The sequence below is a fragment of the Eschrichtius robustus genome, chromosome 13 (assembly GCF_028021215.1).
Source record: "Eschrichtius robustus isolate mEscRob2 chromosome 13, mEscRob2.pri, whole genome shotgun sequence".
NCBI lineage: Eukaryota > Metazoa > Chordata > Mammalia > Artiodactyla > Eschrichtiidae > Eschrichtius > Eschrichtius robustus.
The window spans coordinates 42,602,645-42,625,463 of record NC_090836.1 but is presented as its reverse complement, the minus strand read 5'-3'; the positions used below and the strand labels follow the sequence as shown (position 1 = coordinate 42,625,463).

The window sequence follows — 22,819 nt, the reverse complement described above, 5'->3', positions numbered from 1 at the left end:
CCCCTCCCTGGCTGATAGACCTCTGAAGCCATTAGTTTTCTATCCTTATAGTTTTCCCTTTCCTGAATGCCACACAAAGGGAATCATACCCTATATCATTTGAATCTGTCTTAGCATAAAGCATGCATTCACTAGTTGAAGGATATTGGGGTTGTTTCCAGTTTGGAGCAATTACAAGTAAAGTCACTACAAACATTCATGTATAAATTCTTGTATAAACGTAAGTTTTCGTCTCTTGGCTAAATACCTAGGAATGGTATTGCTAGGTCATATGGTAGCAAACGTTTACAAAAAACTGCCAAACTGTTATCTTAAATAGCTTTACTATTTTGCATTCCCACTGGGAAAGTATAAGAGTTCCAGTTGCTCTACATCCTTGTCTGTGCTTAGAATTGTCATAATTTATTTAGATCTTCTTTGATTTCTTTCATCAATGCTTTGTAATCTTCAGTGTACAGATCTTGCACTTATCTTGTTAGATTTGTACTTAAGTATTTCATGTTTTTAGTGTAATTGCAAATGGTACTGTTATATTAAATTTCAATTTCCAATTGTTTATTGCTAGTGTATAGAAATATGATTTCAATTTTTGTATACTGGCAGCTCTTTTTTATAGATTCTTTGGGAGTTTTTACACAGACAGTTTTGTGTTTGTTTGATTTTTGGTTTGTTTTTGTTTTCGTTTGGTCTGTAAATACAAACCTTTTATTTCTCCCTTTCCAATGAATATTCTTTTATTTCCTTTTCTTACTTTATTGCATTGGGTAGGACCTTAACACAAGATTGAATAAAAATGAATCCTTAGAGCAATTTAGACTTTCACCATTAAGTATAATCCTAGCTGTAAATTTTTTGTAAATCTTCTTCATCACATTGGGGAAGTTATCCTCTATTCCTAGTTTGCTAGAGAATTTTTTTAAAAATCATGAATGAATGTTGTCAACTGCTTTTTCTGCATCTATTGAGATGATCATATGTTTTTTCTTATTTAGACTATTGATATGGTGATTTACATTTATTAATTTTCCAGTTTTGGATCAACCTTGTGTTCTAGGAATAAACCCCACTTGTTCATAATGTTTTCTTTTTAGTCCATTGTTTGATCTAATTTCTAATATTTTGTTAAGCATTTTTGTGACTGTGTTCATAAAGAATATTGATATATAGTTTATTTTCTTATGTCTTTGTCTGGTTTGGATATCAGGATAATGCTGGCCTCAAAGAATAAGTTGGGAAATGTTCTTTCCTGTTCAGTTTTCTGGAAGAATTTATGAGCAGCTGGTTAGCTCGTAATGTTATTTTTCATCACTTGACCTAGCAAAGTTTGACTCTGCTCTCCTGTATACCTGAGTTAAATTACTTGCTGCAACTGGATCATCTGTTTCTTATTGCAATATTTCCAGCACTTAACATCTGATTACTCCTTATTTTAAGTAAAAAAAGTTTTTGTCTAATTTTAATTGTGGTAGAATACACATAACATAAATTTTACCATCTTAACCATTTTTAAGTATATAGTTCAGTAGTATTAAGTATAATCACATTGTTGTGCAATCAACCTCCAGAACTTTTTCATCTTTTTTTTCTTTTTTTGGCCCCACTGCACAGCCCTTGGCAGTGAGAGCATGGAGTCCTAACCACTGGACCGCCAGGGGATTCCCCCAGAACTTTTTCATCTTGCAAAACTAAAACTCTACACCTATTAAACAACAATATCCTATTTCCCTCTTCCCTTTAGCCTCTGGAAACCATCATTTTACTTGTTTCTATAAATTCTACTATTCTAGATATCTCATATTAGTGAAATCATACTGTATTTGTTTTTTACGACTGGCTTATTTCACTTAGTTTAATGTCTTAAGGTTCATCCATGTACCTTATGCATGTATATGCCACATTATGTATGTATATACCACATTTTGTTATCCATTCAGCTGTTAATGCACACTTGGGTTGCTTCTATCTCTTGGCTATTGTGAATAATGCTACTATGAACATAGGTGTACTAAGATCTCTTAGGGACCCTGTTTTCAATTATTTCAGGTATATACCCAGAAGTAGAATTGCTGGATCATATGGTAATTCCATTTTTAATATTTTGAGGAACTGCCATACATTTTCCATAGTGGCTGCATCATTTTATATTCCCACCAATAGTGCACAAGAGTTCCAATTTTCACATCCTTGCCAACATTTATTTTCTATTTTTCACTTGTTTGTTTGTTTTTGATAGTAGCCATCTAAATGGGTGTGAAGTGGTATCTCATTGTGGTTTTGATTTGCATTTCCTTAATGATTAGTGATGTTGAGCTTTTTTTCATATATCTGTTGGCCATTTTATATATCTTCTTTGAATGTCTATTCAAGTCCTTTGCCCATTTTTGAATTGGGTTATTTATTTATTTGATGTTGAGAGTTTATTTTTAAATAAGTTTTTAAAAAATATTTATTTATTTATTTGATTGCACTGGTTCTTAGTTGCAGCACATGGGCTCCTTAGTTGTGGCATGCAAACTCTTAGTTGCAGCATGCGTGTGGGATCTAGTTCTCTAACCAGGGATCGAACCTGGGCCCGCTGCATAGGGAGCATGGAGTCTTATCCACTGTGCCCCCAGGGAAGTCCCAAGAGTTCTTTATATACTGCGGATACAAACCCTTCATTAGATATATGATTTGCAAAAATTTTTTTCACTCCATAGGTTACCTTTTCACTCTGTTGATTGTGTCCTTTGATGCACAAGTTTTAAATTTTGATTTAGTCCAATCTATTTTTACTTTTATTGCCTGTACTTTTGGTGTCATATCTAAGAAATCATTGCCAAATCCAACGTCATGAAGCTTTTCTCTCTACGTTTCCTCTGTTTTATAGTTTTAGGTCTTATGCTTAGGTTTTTGATCCATTTTGAGTCAATTTTTTTATATAGTATAAGATAAGGGTCCAACTTCATTCTTGCATGTGGGTATCCAGTTTTCCCAACATCATTTGTTGGCAGATTGTCCTTTCCCATTGAATGGTCTTGGCACTCTTGTCAAAAATTATTTGGCCATATATGCAAAAGTTTATTTCTGGGCTCTGTATTCTATTCTACTGGTCTATATGTCTTTTATGACAGTATGTTATTTTAATTATTGTGGATTTACAGTAATATTTGAAAATAAGAAGTATGAGCTCTCCAACTTTATTCTTCTTTTTCAAGATGGTTTTGGGTATTTGGGGTACCTTGAGATTCCACATAAATCCTAAAGATGGATTTTTCTATTTCTGCAAAAAACACCATTGGGGTTTTGTTAGGGATTGTACTGTCTGTAGATTGGTTCAGTAGTACTGATGTTTTAACATTGTCTTTCATCTCCTTGGTTAAATTTATTATAAGTATTTTATTCTTTTGATGCTACTGTAAGTAGAAATGTTTTCTTAATTTCCTTTTCAGATTGTTAACTGTTAGTGTATAACAACACAACTGATTTTTTAAAAATTCAGTTTATTTAAACTAAACTAAAAAAAGAAATAGTTCACCCATTTTTCACACTGTCCCTACCCCTACCTTTGGTAACCACCAAACTGTTCTCTGTAGCTATGAATTTAGTTTTATTTTAGATTGCACATATAAGAAAGATCATATGGTATTTGTGTTTCTCTGTCTCACTTATTTCACTTAGCATAATGCACTCAAAGTCCATCCGTGTTGTTGTAAATGGCAAAACTTCATTCTTTTCTGTGGTTGAATAATATTCCATTGTATATTTGTGTATGCTTGGTTTGTTTCCATATCTTGGCTATTGTAAATAATGCTACAGTGAACATGGGAGTGCAAATATCTTTTCTAATTAGTATTTTTGTTTTCTTCAGATAAATACCCAAAGGTGGAATTGCTGAATCATATGGTAGTTCTATTTTTAATCTTTTGAGGAAACTCCATTTTGTTTTCCATAGTAGCTGCACCAATTTACATTCCCACCAACAATGCACAAGGGTTCCCTTTTCTCCACATCCTTGTCAACACTAAGAAGTGTTGTTAATTTTAGTCTTTTTGATAACAACCATTCTAACAGGTGTGAGGTACATTTCATTATGGTTTTGATTTGTATTTCCCTGATGATTAATAATGGTAGAGCATCTTTTCATGTACCCATCCATTGGCCATCTGTATGTCTTCGTTGGAAAAATGTTTATGCATATCTTCTGTCCATTTTTTAAATCAGATTGTTTGGGTTTTTGCTATTGAGTTGTATGAGTTCTTTACATATTTTGTATATTAGCCCCTTATCAGATATATGATTTGCAATATTTTCTCCCATTCGGTAGGTTCCTTTTTCATTTTGTTGATGGTTTCCTTTGCTGTGCAGAAGCTATTTATTTATTTATTTAGGCTGCACCAGGTCTTAGTTGAGGCACTCGGGATCTTCATTGCAGCATACGGGATTTTTTAGTTGCAGTATGCAGACTTCTTAGTTGTGGCACACAGACTCTTAGTTGGGTCATGTGGACTGTTAGTTGTGGTATGCATGTGGGATCTAGTTCCCTGACTGGGCATCAAACCCAGACCACCTGCATTGGGAGCATGTAGTCTTACCCACTGGACCACCAGGGAAGTCCCCAGAAGCTTTTTAGTTTGATGTCATCCCACTTGTTTATTTTTGTTTTTGTTACCTTTGCTATTGGTGTCAAATCCAAAAAATTATCACTAAGAGAAATGTCAAGGAGATTACTACCTGTTTTCTTCCGGAATTTTTATAGTTCCAGGTCTTACATTCAAGTCTTTCATCCATTTTGAGTTAATTTTTATGTATGGTATAAGATAGAAATCCAGTTTCACTCTTTTGCATGTGGCTGTCCAATTTTCCCAGCACCATATATTGAAAAGACTTTCCTTTCCCCATTGTATATTCTTGGTTCCTTTGTCATAAACTGATGATATGTGTGTGGGGGTTTATTTCCAGGCTCTCTTTTCTGTTCCATTGATGTATGTGTCTATTTTTATGCTGATACCATACTGCTTTAATTTCTATAGCTTTGTAATATTGTTTGAAATCAGGGAGCTTGATGCCTCCAGCTTTTGTCTTTTTTCTCAATATTGCTTTAGCTCTTCAGGGTCTTTTATGATTCCAAAAGAATCAAATTTTACGATTTTTTGTTCTACTTCTGTAAAAAATTTCAGGATTTTTTGTTCTATTTTTAGGATTTTTTTGTTCTATTTCTGTAAAAAATGTAATTGGAATTTTGAAAAGGATTGTATTCAACCTGTAGATTGCTTTGGGTAGTATAGATATTTTAACAATATTAATTCTCACAGTGTATGAGCATGAAATACTTTTCCATGTGTGTCTTCTTCAATTTCTTTCATTAATGTCTTGTAGTTTCCAATATACAGGTCTTTCACCTCCTTGGTTAAATTTAGTCCCAGGTATTTTATTCTTTTTGATGAAGTTGTAAATGGGATTACTTTCTTAATTTCTCTTTCTGATAGTTCATTATTAGTATATAGGAAATTAAACATTTTTGTGTATGATTTTGTATCCTGCAACTTTCATGAATTCATTTATTTGTTCTAACAGGTTTGTTTTTTGTTGTTGTTGCTGTTGTTGTTTTTTGATGGAAACTTTTTTTTTTTGGCTGTGTTGGGTCTTTGTTGCTGCACGCGGGCTTTCTCTAGTTGTGCCGAGCAGGGGTTACTCTTCGTTGTGGTGTGTGGGCTTCTCATTGCGGTGGCTTCTCTTTTGCAGAGCATGGACTCTAGGCATGCAGGCTTCAGTAGTTGTGGCACACGGGCCCAGTAGTTGTGGCTTGTGGGTTCAAGAGCACAGCCTCAGTAGTTGTGGCGCACGGGCTTAGGTGCTCCATGGCATGTGGACTCTTCCCGGACCAGGGATCGAACCCATGTCCCCTGCATTGGCAGGCAGATTCTTAACCACTGTGCCACCAGGGAAGTCCCTTTTGATGGAATCTTTATAGAGTTTTCTATATATAAGATTATATCATCTGCAAACAAATATAATATTTCCTCCTTTCCAACATGGATGTCTTTTATTTCTTTTTCTTTTTTAAAAAATTTATTTATTTATTTATTTATTTTTGGCTGCGTTGAGTCTTTGTTGCTGCGGGTGGGCTTTCTCTAGTCGCGGTGAGTGGGGGCTACTCTTCGTTGCAGTGCACAGGCTTCTCATTGCGGTGGCTTCTCTTGTTGTGGAGCACAGGCTTTAGGTGCACGGGCTTCAGTAGTTGTGGCATGCAGGTTCAGTAGCTGTGGCTCACAGGTTCTAGAGCACAGGCTCAGTAATTGTGGTACACAGGCTTAGTTGCTCCACAACATGTGAGATCTTCTCAGATCAGGGATTGAAACTGTGTCCCCTGCATTGGCAGGTGGATTCTTAACCACTGCACCACCAGGGAAGTCCCTATTTCTTTTTTCTTGCCTAATTACTCTGGCTAGGACTTCCAGTAATATGTTGAATAGAACTGGTAAGAGTGGGCATCCTTGCCTTGTTCCTAATCTTAGAGGAATAATTTTCAGATTTTCACTTTTCAGTATGATGTTAGCTGTGGGCTTGTCATATAGGGCATTTATTATATTGAGGTATGTTCCCTCTATTCCTGCTTTTTTGAGAGTTTTCATCATGAAAGGGTGTTGAATTTTGTCACATGTTTATTCTGCATCAATTGAGATGATCATACGATTTTTTCCCCTTCATTTTGTAAATTTGGTATATTTCATTCATTGATTTTCACCTGTTGAACCATTTTTGCATCCCTGGAAAAAACCCCATGTGGTCATGGTATGTAATTCTATTAATGTGCTGTTTAATTCTGTTTACTAGTATTTTGTTGAGGATTTTTGCAACAATGTTTAGAGATGTTGGTCTGTAGTTTTTCTGTTTGTTTTGTTTTGCAGTATCTTTATCTGACTTTGGTATGAGGGTAATTCTGGCCACAAAGAATGAGTTGAGAAAGGTTCCTTTCTCTTCAATTTTCTGGGAGAATTTATGAGAAGTTGGTGATACTTTTTCTTTAATCACCATGCTGTGTGTTAGTTTGTAATGTTATTCTTCATCACGGCTTATCAAACTTTTTCTCTGCTCTCCTGTATTTCTGATAATTTGCTGCAACTGCATTACCTATTTCTGATTGCAGTAATTCTAGAACCTAACATTTGATTACTCTTTTGACATGGTGATTTGGCTTGCAAAATCCAAATTTTACTGTTATTGTAAGGAGTGTAGAGAGAGTTAGGTTTGTCTGAAGCCAAACTGAGAGAGTAATTGATAAATTTGGAAAAGATGGAGCAGTGATTCTCCATCTATCAGATTTACCATTCCCCTTTTTTTAAATAAATTTATTTATGTTATTATTTTATTTTATTTATTTATTGTTTTTGGCTGCATTGGGTCTTCATTGCTGCGGGCGGGCTTTTCTCTGGCTGCTGCGAGTGGGGGCTACTCTTCGTTGCGGTGCGCAGGCTTCTCGTGGTGGCTTCTCTTGTTGCAGAGCACGGGCTCTAGGCACGCGGGCTTCAGTAGTTGTGGCACGTGGGCTCAGTAGTTGTGGCTCACGGGCTGTAGAGCGCAGGCTCAGTAGTTGTGGCACACGGGTTTAGCTGCTCCGCGGCATGTGGGATCATCCCGGACCAGGGCTCGAACCCATGTCCCCTGCATCGGCAGGTGGATTCTTTTTTTTTTTTTCCTCTTCTTTTTTTTTCCATTTATTTATTTATTTATTTATTTATTTATTTACTTATTTATTTATTTAGGCTGAGTTGGGTCTTCACTGCTGCGTGCAGGCTTTCTCTAGTCGTGGTGAGCGGGAGCTACTCTTTGTTGGGGTGCACGGGCTTCTCGTTGCAGTGGCCAGTCTTGTTGCGGAGCACGGGCTCTAGGCATGCGGGCTTCAGTAGTTGCAGTGTGTGGGCTCAGTAGTTGTGGCTCGTGGGCTTTAGAGCGCAGTCTCAGTAGTTATGGCGCGTGGGCTTATTTGCTCTGCTGCATGTGGGATCTTCCCCGATCAGGGATCGAACCCCTGTCCATTGCATTGGCAGGTGGATTCTTAACCACTGCGCCACCAGGGAAGTCCCCACAAATTTCTAAATGCCCATATGAGGCAGTAATTACCCCCACTGAGAATCTGCTGATAGATTCTTGAGTAGGGGAAATAATGAAGTAGAAGTCATGTTGTGGAATATTCTGATAGCTGCTTTCCAGGTGTAAGTGTTGATTAAAAAAAGAAAAAGAAGTAACTTCCTTTAATTAATTAGTAATTAATTAGTTTGTTTATAGCAGCCACAGTTTATAAGGCATTTCACACATCTTACGTGTCTCACATCAACTGTAAACTCAGCATCTCCATTATTTTACAGATGAGTCAGGGCAGCTCAGAATTGTTAAGTGATTTATTAAAAGTCATTTTAATGAGAGAGCTAGAGGTGGAATCCAGATATGCTTTCAGACCCAATATTCTTTTCATTATATCATAGCAATGCTAGGATGAAGGCAGAGAAAAAAAATTTAAGAGGAAAATCTGAGACTCACAGAAAAACCAGAATTAGGGGACTTCCCTGGTGGTCCATGGTTAAGACTGTGCTTCCACTGAAGGGGGGTGTGGATTTGATCCCTGGTCAGGATACTAAGATCTCACATGCCATGCAGCCAAAAACAAACAAACAAACAAAAGACAACAACAACAAAAAACTAGAATTAGCAGGCCTTTGATTAGACAGCTTTATAGTGACTGTCACTGACATTCTGGGAAGAAAGGTGGTCAATGCTTATTGTCAAACAGAGGATTTATTAATGTATTCCCCCTTCTTATTCTTATAGGACCTTAATATGCAGCTAGGTGACATCATGCAGAATGTGCAGTGGATAATAAATCGCTATACTATGGATGAGAATGTGCACTCTGGAAGGAAAATATCCCTTACAGAACATAAGAAATGGAGAGCAAGTTTGCTGGAGAAAATAGTTACTTGTGCCAAGACTGCTGAAATTAAAGAAAAGACTCTTGTCTACATTCTGGCCTGGTTGGAAGAATGGAGTAAGTTTCCAGAAGTGATTTAAAGTTAATGAAAAAGCTAGAGAATGGAATTATAAGCAAATTACGAAGGATTAGAAGAAGACTAAACAAGAAAAGACTAAGGTGGTTATTTAGAGAACAGGTGCTCTCTGTTCCAGGAAGAACAGAATAAGGAAAATATAAGCTCTCTCACTTAGTACCAGCTATTCTGGCGTCCGTGCTTTTCTTCAAGCATGCCAGCATACTCCTGCCCAGTGTCCTTATGCTTCCTAGTCCCTTGCCTGGAACATTTTCCATCAGGTAGCCACATGGCTCATTCTCTGCTTATATCTCTCTTTAAAATGAGGTGTTCTCTGACCATCCCCATTCTCTACCCACTGGCACTGTCCATTATTCTTTACTCTTCTTTATTTTTGTCTATAGCATTTCTTACCATCTGACATACTATATAATTAATTTATAATTAATGTGTCTTTTAAAAAGACACATTTATCTTTTTTTGTCTGTGTCCTTTCACTAGAATGTAAATAGTATGAAGTTAGGGAATTTGTTTTATTCAATGCTGTATCTTCAGGATCTAGAACAGTACATGACAGAGGAGACACGTTGAATGAAAGAATGAATAAGCTAAGAATACAAAAAAGAGAAATTTCATTTAGTTACAAGAAATCTCATGTAACAGGGGTTATAAAATACTAGAAAACTTACCAAAGGAGTTAATTGGGGTTTAGATCTCCAATATTAAAGCACATGTTCACATTTTAGATATCTCCATCCCTGAAGTCAGGGAACTAACAAATTAGACACCTTTTAACCATATTTTCACGGCCAAGACTTACTGTTCGGCCTTCTATTCCAAGTCTCTTTTTTTTTTTTTATTTCTTCATAGAGAGAAGCCTCAGAATAGAAATAATTACGAGATACCTATATTTCCCAATGCTACAATATTGAATAGGTAGCCAATATTATAAGCCTATATGGTTATAATTATTTATTTTTCTGCACAAAAGTAATTTTTTTTTACTCTCTTCAAGATGTCATTTTGTCTGAGATGACTACAATTGATATTGATGAACACCACCACTGTATAGCACAAATGGAGATGTTACCAGAAACGCTCAAAGCTATCGAGAGCAATGTCAAGCTACTGAGCAGAATTAGTACATCTTTGCTTGAAGAAAAGAAGAAACAAAAGAAAAAAACAGGTAAGAGTGCTCTAAGACTTTGGAAATAGATTTGACCTTTTCTAAAAAGGAGCTTTATAATTTACATACCATAAAATTTACCCACGATAAATGTACAATTCAATGACTTTTAATAAATTTAGAGTTGTGCAACTATCACCACAATCTAACTTTAGAACATTTTTATCATCCCCCAAAGATCTCTCAGGCCCATTTGTAATCAATCCTCATTCCCACCCTCAGCCCCAGACAACCACTAATCTCTTTTCTGTCTCAATAGATTTGCCTTTCCTGGATATTTCATAAAGTGGAATCATATTTTATATAGTCTTTTATGTCTGGTGTCTTTCATTTAGCATAATGTTTTTGAGGTTCAGCCATGTTATAGGATGTATCAGTAGTTTCTTCCTTTCTATTGCCAATTGTACACCATTGTTTGCATATACCAAACTTTGCTTATCTATTTACCAGTGCATGGACATTTGCATTGCTCCCACTTTTTGGCTTTTATGAATAATGCTGCTATGAACACACATGTATAAGTTTTTGTGTGGACACAAAATTTCATTTCTTTTTGGAGATACCTAGGAGTAGAATTTCTATGTCATTTATTTATCCATTGCTGGTAAACTTATGTTTAACTTTTTAAGAAATTGTTAACTGATTTCCCAAGTGACAGCACCATTTCAATTTCCATCAGCAGTGTATTAGGGTTCCAGTTTCTTCACATCCTCAACAACACTTGTCATTGTCTGTCTTTTTTATTATAGCCTTTCTAATAAGTGTGAAGTGGTGTCTCATTGTGGTTTTAATTTGCATTTCCCTAATGATTAATGATGTTGAGCATTTTTTCATGTGCTTATTAGTCATTCCTATATCTTTGATGAAATGTCTATTCAAATACCTAGCCGTTTTTATTATTGAGTTTTAAGAGTTCCTTATATATCCTGGATACAAGTCCTTTATCAGAAAAGTGATTTACAAATGTTTTCTCCCAGTCTGTGGCTTGTCTTTCATTTTCTTAATGGTGCCTTGAAGCCCCAAAGTGTTTAATTTTGATGACGTTCCATCAATTTATCATTTTTTTCTTATATGGATCATGGTTTTAGTGTTGTATTATGAACTTGTATCAGTCAGCATTCAACCATGAGAGCAGAACCAGAAGGAGATTATATATAATCTATCTATCCATCTATCTATCACATTGCAATTGAGGAACATGCTCTGTATTATTTTAATTCTTTTAAATTTATTGGGACTTGTTTTATAGCCTAGCATATGAGCTATTCTGGAGAGTATTCCATGTGTTCTTGAAAAGAATATATATCTGGTTGTTGTCAGGTGCAGTGTTTTATAGTTGGTTTATATTGTTGTTCTAGCCTTCTATGTATCTCTTTGCTGATTTTTCTATCTAGTTGTTCTATCCATTATTGAGAGCGGGATATTGAACTCTCCAACTATTATTGTTATTTCTCTCTTTAATTCGTCAGTTTTTTTGCTTCCTGTATTTTAAGGCTCTGTTGTTAGATGCACATATGTTTATAATTGTGTTAGCCTCCTGATGAACTGACCCTTTTATCATTATAAAATGTCTTCTGTTGTCTCTAGAACCATTTTTTTTTTTTGCCTTAAAGTTTATTTTGTCTGATATTAGTATAGTCTCTCTAGCTCCCCTGTGGTTACTGTTAGCAAGACTGAATCTAGGATGTGTTGCTTATAGTTGGATCTTGTGGGCTTTTTTTTTAAAAATACAATATGGCAATCTCTGACTTTTGGCTGGAGTGTTTAATTCATATTTAATGTAATTATTGATATGGTTGGATATATACCTGCTATTTTGCTGTTTTCCATATGTCTCATATATCTTTTTCTTCTTCTATTCTTCTTTTACTGCCTTCTGTGTTAAACAGATATTTTATTTTTATTTTTATTTATTTAATTTTTAGCTGTGTTGGGTCTTCGTTGCTGCATGCAGGCTTCCTCCAGTTGCAGCAAGCGGGGGCTACTCTTCGTTGCGGTTCGCGGGCTTCTCATTGCGGTGGCTTCTCTTGTTGCAGAGCACAGGCTCTAGGCATGTGGGCTTCAGTAGTTGTGCCACACGGGCTCAGTAGTTGTGGCTTGTGGGCTCTAGAGCGCAGGCTCAGTAGTTGTAGCACATGGGCTTACTTGCTCCATGGCATGTGGGATCTTCCCGGACCAGGGATCAAAGCCGTGTCCCCTGCATTCAGGCGGATCTTAACCACTGCGGCACCAGGGAAGTCCCCTAAACAGATATTTTCTAGTCTACCTTTTAATTCCATTTTTTCCTACATTTTTGGAGTAATTTTCTTAGTGGTTGTTCTAGGAATTGCAGTATACATCTTAAATTACCACCATCTGCTAGAGATTAGTACTAACTTAATTCCAGCAAAATATAGAATCTTTGCTCCAATAGCTCCATTCTCTTCCCCTCTTTTGTGCTTTGTCATATATATTACATATTTACGCATTATATGCCCAACAATATAGCTTTATAATTATTGTTATTTATTTATTTACTTATTTATTTTTGGCTGTGTTGGGTCTTCGCTGCTGCACGCAGGCTTTCTCTAGTTGGAGCGAGCGGGGGCTACTCTTCATTGCAGTGCGCAGGCTTCTCATTGTGGTGGCTTCTCTTGTTGCAGTGCACAGGCTCTAGGCACGTGGGCTTCAGTGGTTGTGGCATGTGGGCTCAGTAGTTGTGGCACACGGGCTTAGTTGCTCCAAGGCATGTGGGATCTTCCTGGACCAGGGATTAAACCCATGTCCCCTGCATTGATGGGAGCATTCTTAACAACTGTGCCACCAGGGAAGTCTGTATAAATTATTGTTTTATACGATTGTCTTTTTAATTGACTAAGAGAGAAAAAAGAAAAACAATATTTTTACCGTCTTTTTAATTTACTTACATATACTGGTGTTCTTTATTTCTTGTGTGTAATTGCATTATCCTCTGGTGTCATTTTCTTTCAACCTAAAAGACTTCTTTACTATGTCTTGTAAGGCCAGTCTACCAGCACCAAGTCGTTGCTTATCTGGGAATGTCTTCATTTCACATTCATTTTTTAAGGCAGTTTTAGATTTAGAGAAAAATTGAGAATATAATAAAGTTCCATTTATCTCACCATACTTTATTATTATTAATATTTACATTAGTATGATGCATTTGTTATAATTAACAAACCAATATTGAGACATTATTAATTAAAGTTTGTAATTGATTAATAATTCCTTGTTTTTACCTAATGTCCTTTTTCTGTTTCAGGAGCCCATCCAGGGTACCAGATTACATTTAGTTGCCATGCCTCCTTAGGCTGTCTTGGCTGTGAGAGTTTCTCAGATTTTTCCTTGTGTTTGATGTCCTTAATGGGTTTGAGGAGTACCAGTCAGGTGTATTGTAAGATGCCCCTCTATTGGAATTCAGCTGATATTTTTCTCATATTTACCCTGGGGCTATGGGGTTTTGAGAGAAAGATCACAGAGGTAAAGTACTATTGTCACAATATCATTTCAAGGGTACATATTATCAAATGATTTATGACTCAGTGTTGACCTTGATCACCTAGCTAAAATAGTGCTTGTCAGGTTTCTCCACTGCAAAGTTAGTTTTTTCCTCATTTTCCATATTGTTCTCTTTAAAAGGAAGTCTATATGTGCAGCCCACATTTAAGGAATGGAGAGTTATGCGCCCCCTCCTCTAGGGTGGAGTATCTTCATAAATTATTTGAACTTTTAAGCACAGGACTTTGTCTCTTCTCTCCCATTTAGTAATTTATTAGATTATTTATTTATATCAAAATGAACTCACAGATATTTAATACTTTGGGTTATAACCTAATACTACTTTATTTTCTTGCTCAAGTTCCAGCTTTGGCCATCAGAACCTCTTTCAGTTGGTTCTTGTGCCCCTTTCACATACCCGCATCAATGTGGTTTATTCTCTCTATCTTTCCTTTTTAGCACTTCCTTACTTTCTGGTACTTACAAGTTACAAGATGCTTCAGGTTCGTCTTGAATATTTCCTCCCCCAGTTCTAGAATCTGTCATTTCTCCAAGGACTTCTGGTTCCTTTCATTAGAGAATAGTATTAAAAACCAAGATCTGGTTGCTGTGTGTGGTCATTGCTACTAGGGTGTTATTTCTGTTTGGCCCTCTCATCTTTCTTTTTTTCTTTTTCTTTTTGGCTTGTGGGGTCTTAGTTCCCTGACCAGGGATTCAACCTGGGCCCTCGGGAGTGAGAGCTTGGAGTCCTAACCACCAGACCACCAGGGAATTCCCTTGGCCCTCTCATCTGACAGAGCAAAAAAAATGTGTGCGTGTGCTGACCCATGAATATACACATATCTATAAACACTTATGTATATAATCATCTGTAACTACATTAAGCTAAACATGAGTTCTTGTCAATGTCTCTAACTCTAATTCATTATCACATGGATCATTCTAGCTCCCTCCCCTTGCTTATCAGTAAATTCCTACCCAAAACAGTGAGAAACCTGTTCCTACCATCTGCCATCCATTTACTTAATTGTTCAGCCCAGTATACATGTATAGCAGTATCAGAATTATTAACCCATACTCCCATGGGAAACAACTTATCAACTAGAGTACAGCCCTCATATGTAGTTCCTTTTGTCTTGGTCTTACAGAATCCTTTCATTTCCAGTTACTTAGGTCAGCAACACTCCCTCTTCCCCACCCCTGCCATTGCTTTCAGTGAGGTTGTGTCACACATTTCTAATACGGTTAGATTCTCGTATCACAGTCTGAATTCCTTCCTGGGATCCCCTTACCTCCTAGATGGTTATTTTTAAAAATTTGCCTATGTAGTTTCACTCTTTGTACTGTAGAGTTCTATGGGGTTTGACAAATGTATACTGTCATGTATCCACCATTACAGTATCATACAGAATAGTTTCTCCATCCTAAAAATCCCCCGTGTTTAATCCTTCCCCTCTCTCTCCAAGACTCTGGCAACCACTGCTTTTTTAGGGTCCCTATAGTTTTGACTTGTCAAGAATGTCATATAATTAGAATTATGCAGGGCTTCCCTGGTGGCGCAGTGGTTGAGAATCTGCCTGCCAATGCAGGGGACACAGGTTCGAGCCCTGGTCTGGGAAGATCCCACATGCCACGGAGCAACTGGGTCCGTGAGCCACAACTACTGAGCCTGCGCGTCTGGAGCCTGTGCTCCGCAACAAGAGAGGCCGCGATGGTGAGAGGCCCGCGCACCGTGATGAAGAGTGGTCCCCACTTGCCACAATTAGAGAAAGCCCTCGCAGAGAAACGAAGACCCAACACAGTCATAAATAAATAAATAAATAAATAAATAAATAAATAAATAAAAGAACGTGAATCTCTTTTAAAAAAAAAAAAAAGAATTATGCAGCATGTAGCTTTTCCAGACAGGTTTCTATCTCCTAGCAATACACATTTAAGTTTCCTCCATAACTTTTTGTGGCTTAATAGCTTATTTCTTTTTATTGCTGAATAATATTTCATTGTACATATGTACCACAGTTTGTTTATCTCCCTATTGAAGGACATTTTGGCTGCTTCCAGGTTTTGGTGATTAAGAATAAAGCTACTATAAACATTCTCACGCAAGTTTTTTGTGTGGACGTAAGTTTTCAAATTAACTGGGTAAATACCGAGAAGCATGATTGCTGAATCATATAAGACTACATTGGGACTTCCCTGGTGGTCCAGTGGTCAAGACTCTACGCTCCCAATGCAGGCCCAGGTTCCATCCCTGGTCAGGGAACTAAATCCCACATGCTGCAACTAAGAGTCCACATGCCGCAACTAACAAGTCTGCATGCCGCAACAAAGATCCTGCATGCCGCAACTAAGACCTGGTGCAGCCAAATAAATAAATAAATATTTGGGACTTCCCTGGTGGCACAGTGGTTAAGAATCCGCCTGCCAACGCAGGGACACAGGTTCGATCCCTGGTCCGGGAAGATCCCACATGCCGCAGAGCAACTAAGCCCGTGCACCACAACTACTAAGCCTGCACTCTAGAGCCCGCGAGCCACAACTACTGAGCCCACGTGCCACAACTACTGAAGCCTGCGTGCCTAAAGCCTGTGCTCCACAACAAGAGAAGCCATGAGAAGCCCGTGCACCACAATGAAGAGTATAGCCCCCACTCACCACAACTAGAGAAAGCCCGTGCGTAGCAAAAAATACCCCATGCAGGCAAAAATAAATAAATAAGTAAATAAATAAATAAATAAATAAATAAATAAATAAAAATAGTAGTAAATTAAAAAAAAAGACTACGTTATTTTGTAAGAAACTGCCAAACTGTCTTCTCAAGTATCTGTACCATTTTTCATTCCCACCAGCAATAAACAAAAGTTCCGGTTACTCCATATCCTTGCTAGCATTGGTATTATCTTTTTTTTTTTTTTTTAATTTTAGCTATTTTAATAGGTGTGTAACAGTATCTCATCGTAATTTCAATTCTCTAATGACAAGTGATATTGAGCATCTTCTCATATGCTTACTTGCTGTCGGTATATATTATTTCTTACCTTCATTAAAAAAAAAGAGTTGTGGGCTTCCCTGGTGGCACAGTGGTTGAGAATCGGCCTGCTAATGCAGGGGACACGGGTTCGAGCCCTGGTCTGGGAAGATCCCACATGCCACGGAGCAACTAGGCCCGTGAGCCACAACTACTGAGCCTGCGCGTCTGGAGCCTGTGCTCCGCAACAAGAGAGGCCACGATAGTGAGAGGCCCGCGCACCGCGATGAAGAGTGGCCCCCGCTTGCCGCAGCTAGAGAAAGCCCTCGCACAGAAACGAAGACCCAACACAGCCAAATAAATAAATAAATAAATAAATAAATAAATAATAATTAAAGGTGCTAATAATTTAAAAAAAAAAAAGAGTTGTACATGCATGCTACTTTGAGAAGCATGTACTTATTTCAGTGAATGGATGTGACAGACATTCTGTAATGCATTTAGAGAAGAGTTTAAATATACAAGTATTAACTATGGATATATGAGTGTTCACTGAAAGCAACTTTGACAGGAGTGTTATTTCAGTGAATGGATGTGATAACTCTTCTGTAATACATTTAGAGAAGTGTTTAAAAACATGTAATAATGATGGTTGTGAGGGCTGTACATTCATGCTACTTTGGGGGGAGTGTTATTTCAGGGAATGGATGTCTTAACTTCTGGTAAACTAGCATCAAGTTTGCTGGTTATTTTTGAAGAATAGTTTTGCTGGATATAGAATTCTTGGTTAATAGTATTATTCTCTCAGCACTATGAATATACCATCCCACTGCCTTCTGCCTCCACTGTTCCCGATAAGAAGTGACCTGTTAAATTTACTGTGGTTCCCCTGTTCTAAATGTCTCCTTTGATTGTGATGAGTCATTTTTCTCTTTTTGCTTTAAAGATTCTCACTTTGTCTGGTTTTCAACAGTTTGACCATGATGTTCTAGGTATCAATCTTTCGGTATTTATCCCACTTAGAATTTGCTGAGCTTCTTGAATGTGTTGATTAATGTTTTTCATCAAAATTGGGATGATCTGGCCATTATTTCTTCAAATATTTTTAATGCCCCACTGTCTTCTTCTTCTGGGACTTCTATTGCTTGTACATTGGTATGCTTGATGGTATCCTACAAGTCTCTGAGGCTTTGTTCATTTTTCTTTATTCTTTTTCCTCCCTGTTCTTCAGAGTAGACAACCTCTAGTAATCTAGCATCAGGTTTGCTGGTTATTTTCTTCTGTAAGCTCAAATATGCTGTTGAGCCCTTTTGGTGAATTTTTCATTTCAGTTATTGTACTACTCAACTCGAATTTTTCCACTTGGTTTTCCAATTTTCATCTCTTTAATGATATGCTCTATTTGACGAGTAATTGTCATCATACTTTTATTTTAAAATATGGTTTCTTTTAGTTTTTTGGACGTATTTATAACTGCTTCTTTTTTCTGGTAAGTCCAACATCTGCCCACCTCCTCTCCCTGGTCCCTGAGACAATTTCTATTGACTGCTTTTCCTCCTGTGTATAGGTCACACTTTTCTGTTTCTTTGCATGCTTTTTTTTATGTTGAAAATTGGACATTTTAGGTAATATATTGTAGCAACTCTGGATTTTGATTCTCCTTACAACCTCCAGAGTTTGTTTTTTAGTGACTTGTCTGGACTAATTTGGTGGAGTCTGTATCCCCCACAGTGGGCAGCCACTGATATCTCTGCTCAGTTGTGGTTTTTTGTTTGTTTGTTTTTATTTTTAAGCCCGAATTTTAGGGGTTACTTTTGGGTCAGCATAGCTTAGTGGTCAGTCAATGATTAGTCAATCGTTAATTAATCCAGATTGATCCAGTAAGGCTTCTACTCTTTGCTAATGGATCTGTGTATGGGTTAAAGTATTATTGTTAAAGAATTGCTTTGCTCCAGATCAGATCAACCCCCTCAGGCAGTAGAGCTGTCAGTCCTCACAGGCTGCCTCACTCTGGTAGAACTACTAGGCCATAGGGCTAGGGAGTTGGAGATGGTAGCAGCTCCAGGCTAAAACATCATAGCAAATTTTTCTTGAATAAATTCTTCTCAATTTGTTGTATGCCTTTGGTCAGTTTCCAAAGTCCTAAAATGATTGTTTTTGGCAGTTTTGCTCAGTTTTTTCATTGCCTTTTGGGGAAAAATTTGCTGAGTTTCTCGTTCAGCCATTTTGGAAATCCCTTCAAATGTTTGTCTTCTATTCTTTTGTGATCCTTTGAAAGAACCAAGGTTAGCTTCGACTCAGAAAAGGGAGAAAAGAAAGATAGGAACCCAAGAAAGGAAATGGAAAGCACCAAGCATAATCAAAACCAAAGGAAAGTTCTGGTTTACCTTATGTCTAATCTCAAAATTGTAATCAAAAGTAAGTTGAGGTCACAGCTGAGTTCTTCTCCTAAACTCTGGAAGAAGAACTTCTAGATGATTGTGGGAAAAGAGTCATTCTTTTGAAAATAATGCTGTTTATTTGGGGGCCAAACTTCCTGATGAAATTTTATCCTATATCTATCTGTTAATTTAGACTAAATTCCTTAGGCTTAAACATAGAGCACAGCACAAAAGAAGAAATGCAATCTCATTATTTTATTTATTATTTATTTTTTCTTCTAGCATCTAGAGGTTCTCTATGGAAATCTTGGAAAGAAAGAGTTATAAAGCGACCTGCAACAGCTCATGTGTTAAGACCAGATCAGATGATTAGTGATCAATTTGCAACAAATACAAAGGTTTCAGAAATCCAAGATATGCTACAGGAACTCATAGGTACTGCAGTGTTCAATAAATTGGAAAACAATGCTATTAAATATATGTCATCAACAATAGTAAACCTTTCTAAAGCTCTGAGTACACTAAATGATGAAGTGAAAGTTATTAACCTCCAAAGTGCCAATATGTATACAAATGAGACAAGTGAAAAAGAAAAAGAGATTTCTCTGAAGATAATACAAGATCTCAGTAAAAAAAATGAAATGCTTCAGCAGAAACTTCAAGAAGCAGAAGAAAAATATGAACACCTTATTCGATCCAAAGGCGTAGAACACCAAGCATTGCCCACATCAACACTGAGAGTGTTACCTGAGCCTTCTCCACAATTAGTCATTAGCCAAGCTGACACAGAAGACAGTGTAGATAATATTTTGGCCAAAGAATTTGAAATCGTTGTAGATGAGGCCCCCCGAAAAGGGACCAAATCCTTGGGGATCAAGTGGGACTCATCTCCTTCATATACAGCTCAAGGTGAGACAATTCCAGATATAACTGACCAGCAATACCCTTTACCTGAAAAAAAACAGAAAAAGGCTTCTGAAGAGATCACTGAAGATATCATTACAGATAAGGTATCAGCGAAGAAAGGCGGTGCCTTTCATAAAGATGGGACTGATCAGTACCAATCACAGAAAGGAAAGCGCACAAAAGGCCCATATGTGCCGGAGACCTCTGAATCAAATGTGAATGATGATAAAGGTAAACAGAAAGTCTCAGGGACCAAACTTGATCACCACTTTGAATTACAAGCACTAGAAAAGAAGAGAAAAGAAATAAAATCCTTTTCTGAAGGCAAATCAAAGTCACTCACTGAATCAAAAAGTCAACATTTCCCTTCTGATTTCCCTTCTGACACAAAGAGCCAAGGTGGCAAAAGTGGAACAAGTAGTATATGGGAAACTCAGGAAAGCCAAACCTGAATATTCACATAGCAAAAGTCAAATTTCTTCAGAGAATAAAGAGGAACTCACCACTGAGTCAATGGACGAAGAAGGCAGAAGTGAGATGAGTAGCCAAGCAGAGCCATCCAGGTTGAGCCAACTTGATTATTCCTCTGAGAAAATGAAAATAAAAGGAAAGAAACACCAAATCTCTCCAGGAACCATTATAAGCAAAGAAGAAAAAACTGAAGAGAAGGATATGTCAGTCTTCGCCAAGAAAGTCAAGTCTCTTGAACTTGTTAAATCACAATCTAGGATAACTAAAGAGATTTCAGGAATTCCAGACGGCAAAAGAGAACAGAGTAACCTAGAAGAATTTCAGAAAGCCATAGTGTCATTCCTAAAAGAGAAAATTGATAACATAAGAAAGCCTTTGGATAAAAAGATTAGGTCAAAAGAAGAGTTATTATTAAAAAGAGCAGAAGTTGAAAAATTAGGAATCATAAAGGCAAAAATGGAGGAATATTTCCAAAAAGTGGCTGAAACTGTGACAAAAATCTTGAGAAAATACAAAGATATAAAAAATGCAGGACAAATTGGAGAGAAACCTATGAAACTAAAAAAGGTGGTCTCATTTATGCCAGAATTGCATTTTCAGAAGCAGATTAGCGCGAAGTCGGAAATTAGCACCTTACTTTCACAGGAGAGCCTTGACCCACTAACTGACAATTTAATACAAATGATCTTGGCTGAAATAGAAAGTGAAAGGGATGTTCCAGTAGCCTCAATGGTAGGGAAAGACCATAAGGAGAAGGAAAAACAAAGGCTAGAAGAAAGGAGCTATGAGATGATAAATAAGAATTTGGAAAAGGAAGAGGCATGGCTCCCAATGAAGGAAGGAAAGCAAGGGCAACAGAAGCAGAAACAGTGGCAGGAAGAAGAGGTATGGAAGGGACACCAAAAACAGAGGATGCAAAAGCAGATTGAGCCAGATGAGAAGCAAAAGAAAAGGGAAGAGGAGAAAGAAGAGCATCAGAAGTCAAAGCAGCAGCAGCTGGAAGCATGGAAGCAAAAAATGAAAGAACAAGGAGTGCCCTTGGAGAAGGAGAAAGGACAGCAGATGATGCAGGTTCAGAAGGAAGTGAGATATCTGGAACAAGAAAACAGTTGGGAGAGAGAGGAGGAGAAGCAGAAGCCAAGGAGAAAAGTAGAGGACCATGAAAGGCAGAAGCAGAAAACAGCAAAGGAGATGAAGACTTTTGAACAACTAGAACAGGTGCTCAGTGACATTGCCTTCCAGGTGGCATAGCACGCCAAAAGACGCATTGCAGTTACACCAAAGAAGAGAGTTCAATGGGAATCTTAAGAAATTAGAGAATCTGGCTGATGGAAAGCACCCCATACCAATCATTCCTCCCATCTCTACACAATCTTCCTCACCAGGAGCCTTTTCTATTTCTGGACAGTCTCCCACAAAGTCCATTACTCTTACCCCTCAGCAGGCCCAGGCAATGGAAACTGACCTCACCCCTGAAGAGGCCAAGGCACTGGGAATCACCCCCACCTCTCATCAGGTTCAGGAATTGGGGGAAACCCCTACTCCTAAGATGTCTCAGGGTTTGGGAGCAGCCCACACACCTGAGCAGGCCCAGGCACTGAGGGTCACTCTCACCCCTCAGCAGGTCCAGGCCCTGGGGACCCATGTCACCGCTCAGCAGACCCAGGCACTGGGGATCACTCTCACCCCTCAACAGGCCCAGGCACTGGGGATCCATGTCACCCCTCAGCAGGCCCAGGACTTGGGGGCCCCTTTCACTTTAGGACAGGCTCAAGCATTGGGGGTTTCTCTCTCTCCAGAACAGTTTGAGGAATTAGGAGTTCCTCCCACCTCAGATAACAACTATACCTTAGACTCTCCCCACATCCCAGAACAAACCCAACCTTTGGGAGCCCCTTTCACCCCAGGACAGGCCCAGTCCATGGGTATTACTCTTAGGTCTGAGCAGGACCTAAAATTAGGAGCTCTTCTCATTAATGAGCAGCCCTTACCACCCAGGGCTGGTCCTCCTTCAGGACATACCCTGGAAGTTGGGATCTTTTACATTACTGATAAATCTGTCACAACACGTGCTCCTCACATTCCTAAGCAGTCCCCAGTATCATCTGCTCCTGTTGCTGAGAAGTCCCCTATATTTGAGGTCTCTTCTACTCCTTTGCACATATCAAGGTCTCCTCTTACACAAGCCCCCTTTGTCCCTGGGAAATCCTTGGGAATGAGGATTCCTTCAGAACCCAGGAAGCTCCTGGCATCACAGACTTTTCCTTCCTCTAGACAGACCCCAGTTTCTAAGGGTCAATCCACCTCTGTTCGGTTCCCAACTCCAGTCCCCAGCCCAATATCTGGGCCCTCTCCAACTCCAGGGCAGCCCCTTGCACCAGAGGCC

The 22,819-nt window shown here is 38.1% G+C and overlaps 1 protein-coding gene across 1 annotated transcript in view; it reads left to right on the top strand.

Annotated features, from left to right (window-relative positions):
* Positions 1-22,819, top strand: part of FAM186A (family with sequence similarity 186 member A) — a 118,382-nt gene that overhangs the window by 32,214 nt on the left and 63,349 nt on the right. Inside the window, 5 exon segments of the mRNA XM_068561946.1 lie at positions 8,809-9,025; positions 10,039-10,209; positions 19,339-20,389; positions 20,391-21,656; positions 21,658-22,797. Of these exon segments, the coding sequence (XP_068418047.1) occupies positions 8,809-9,025; positions 10,039-10,209; positions 19,339-20,389; positions 20,391-21,656; positions 21,658-22,797 (3,845 nt within the window).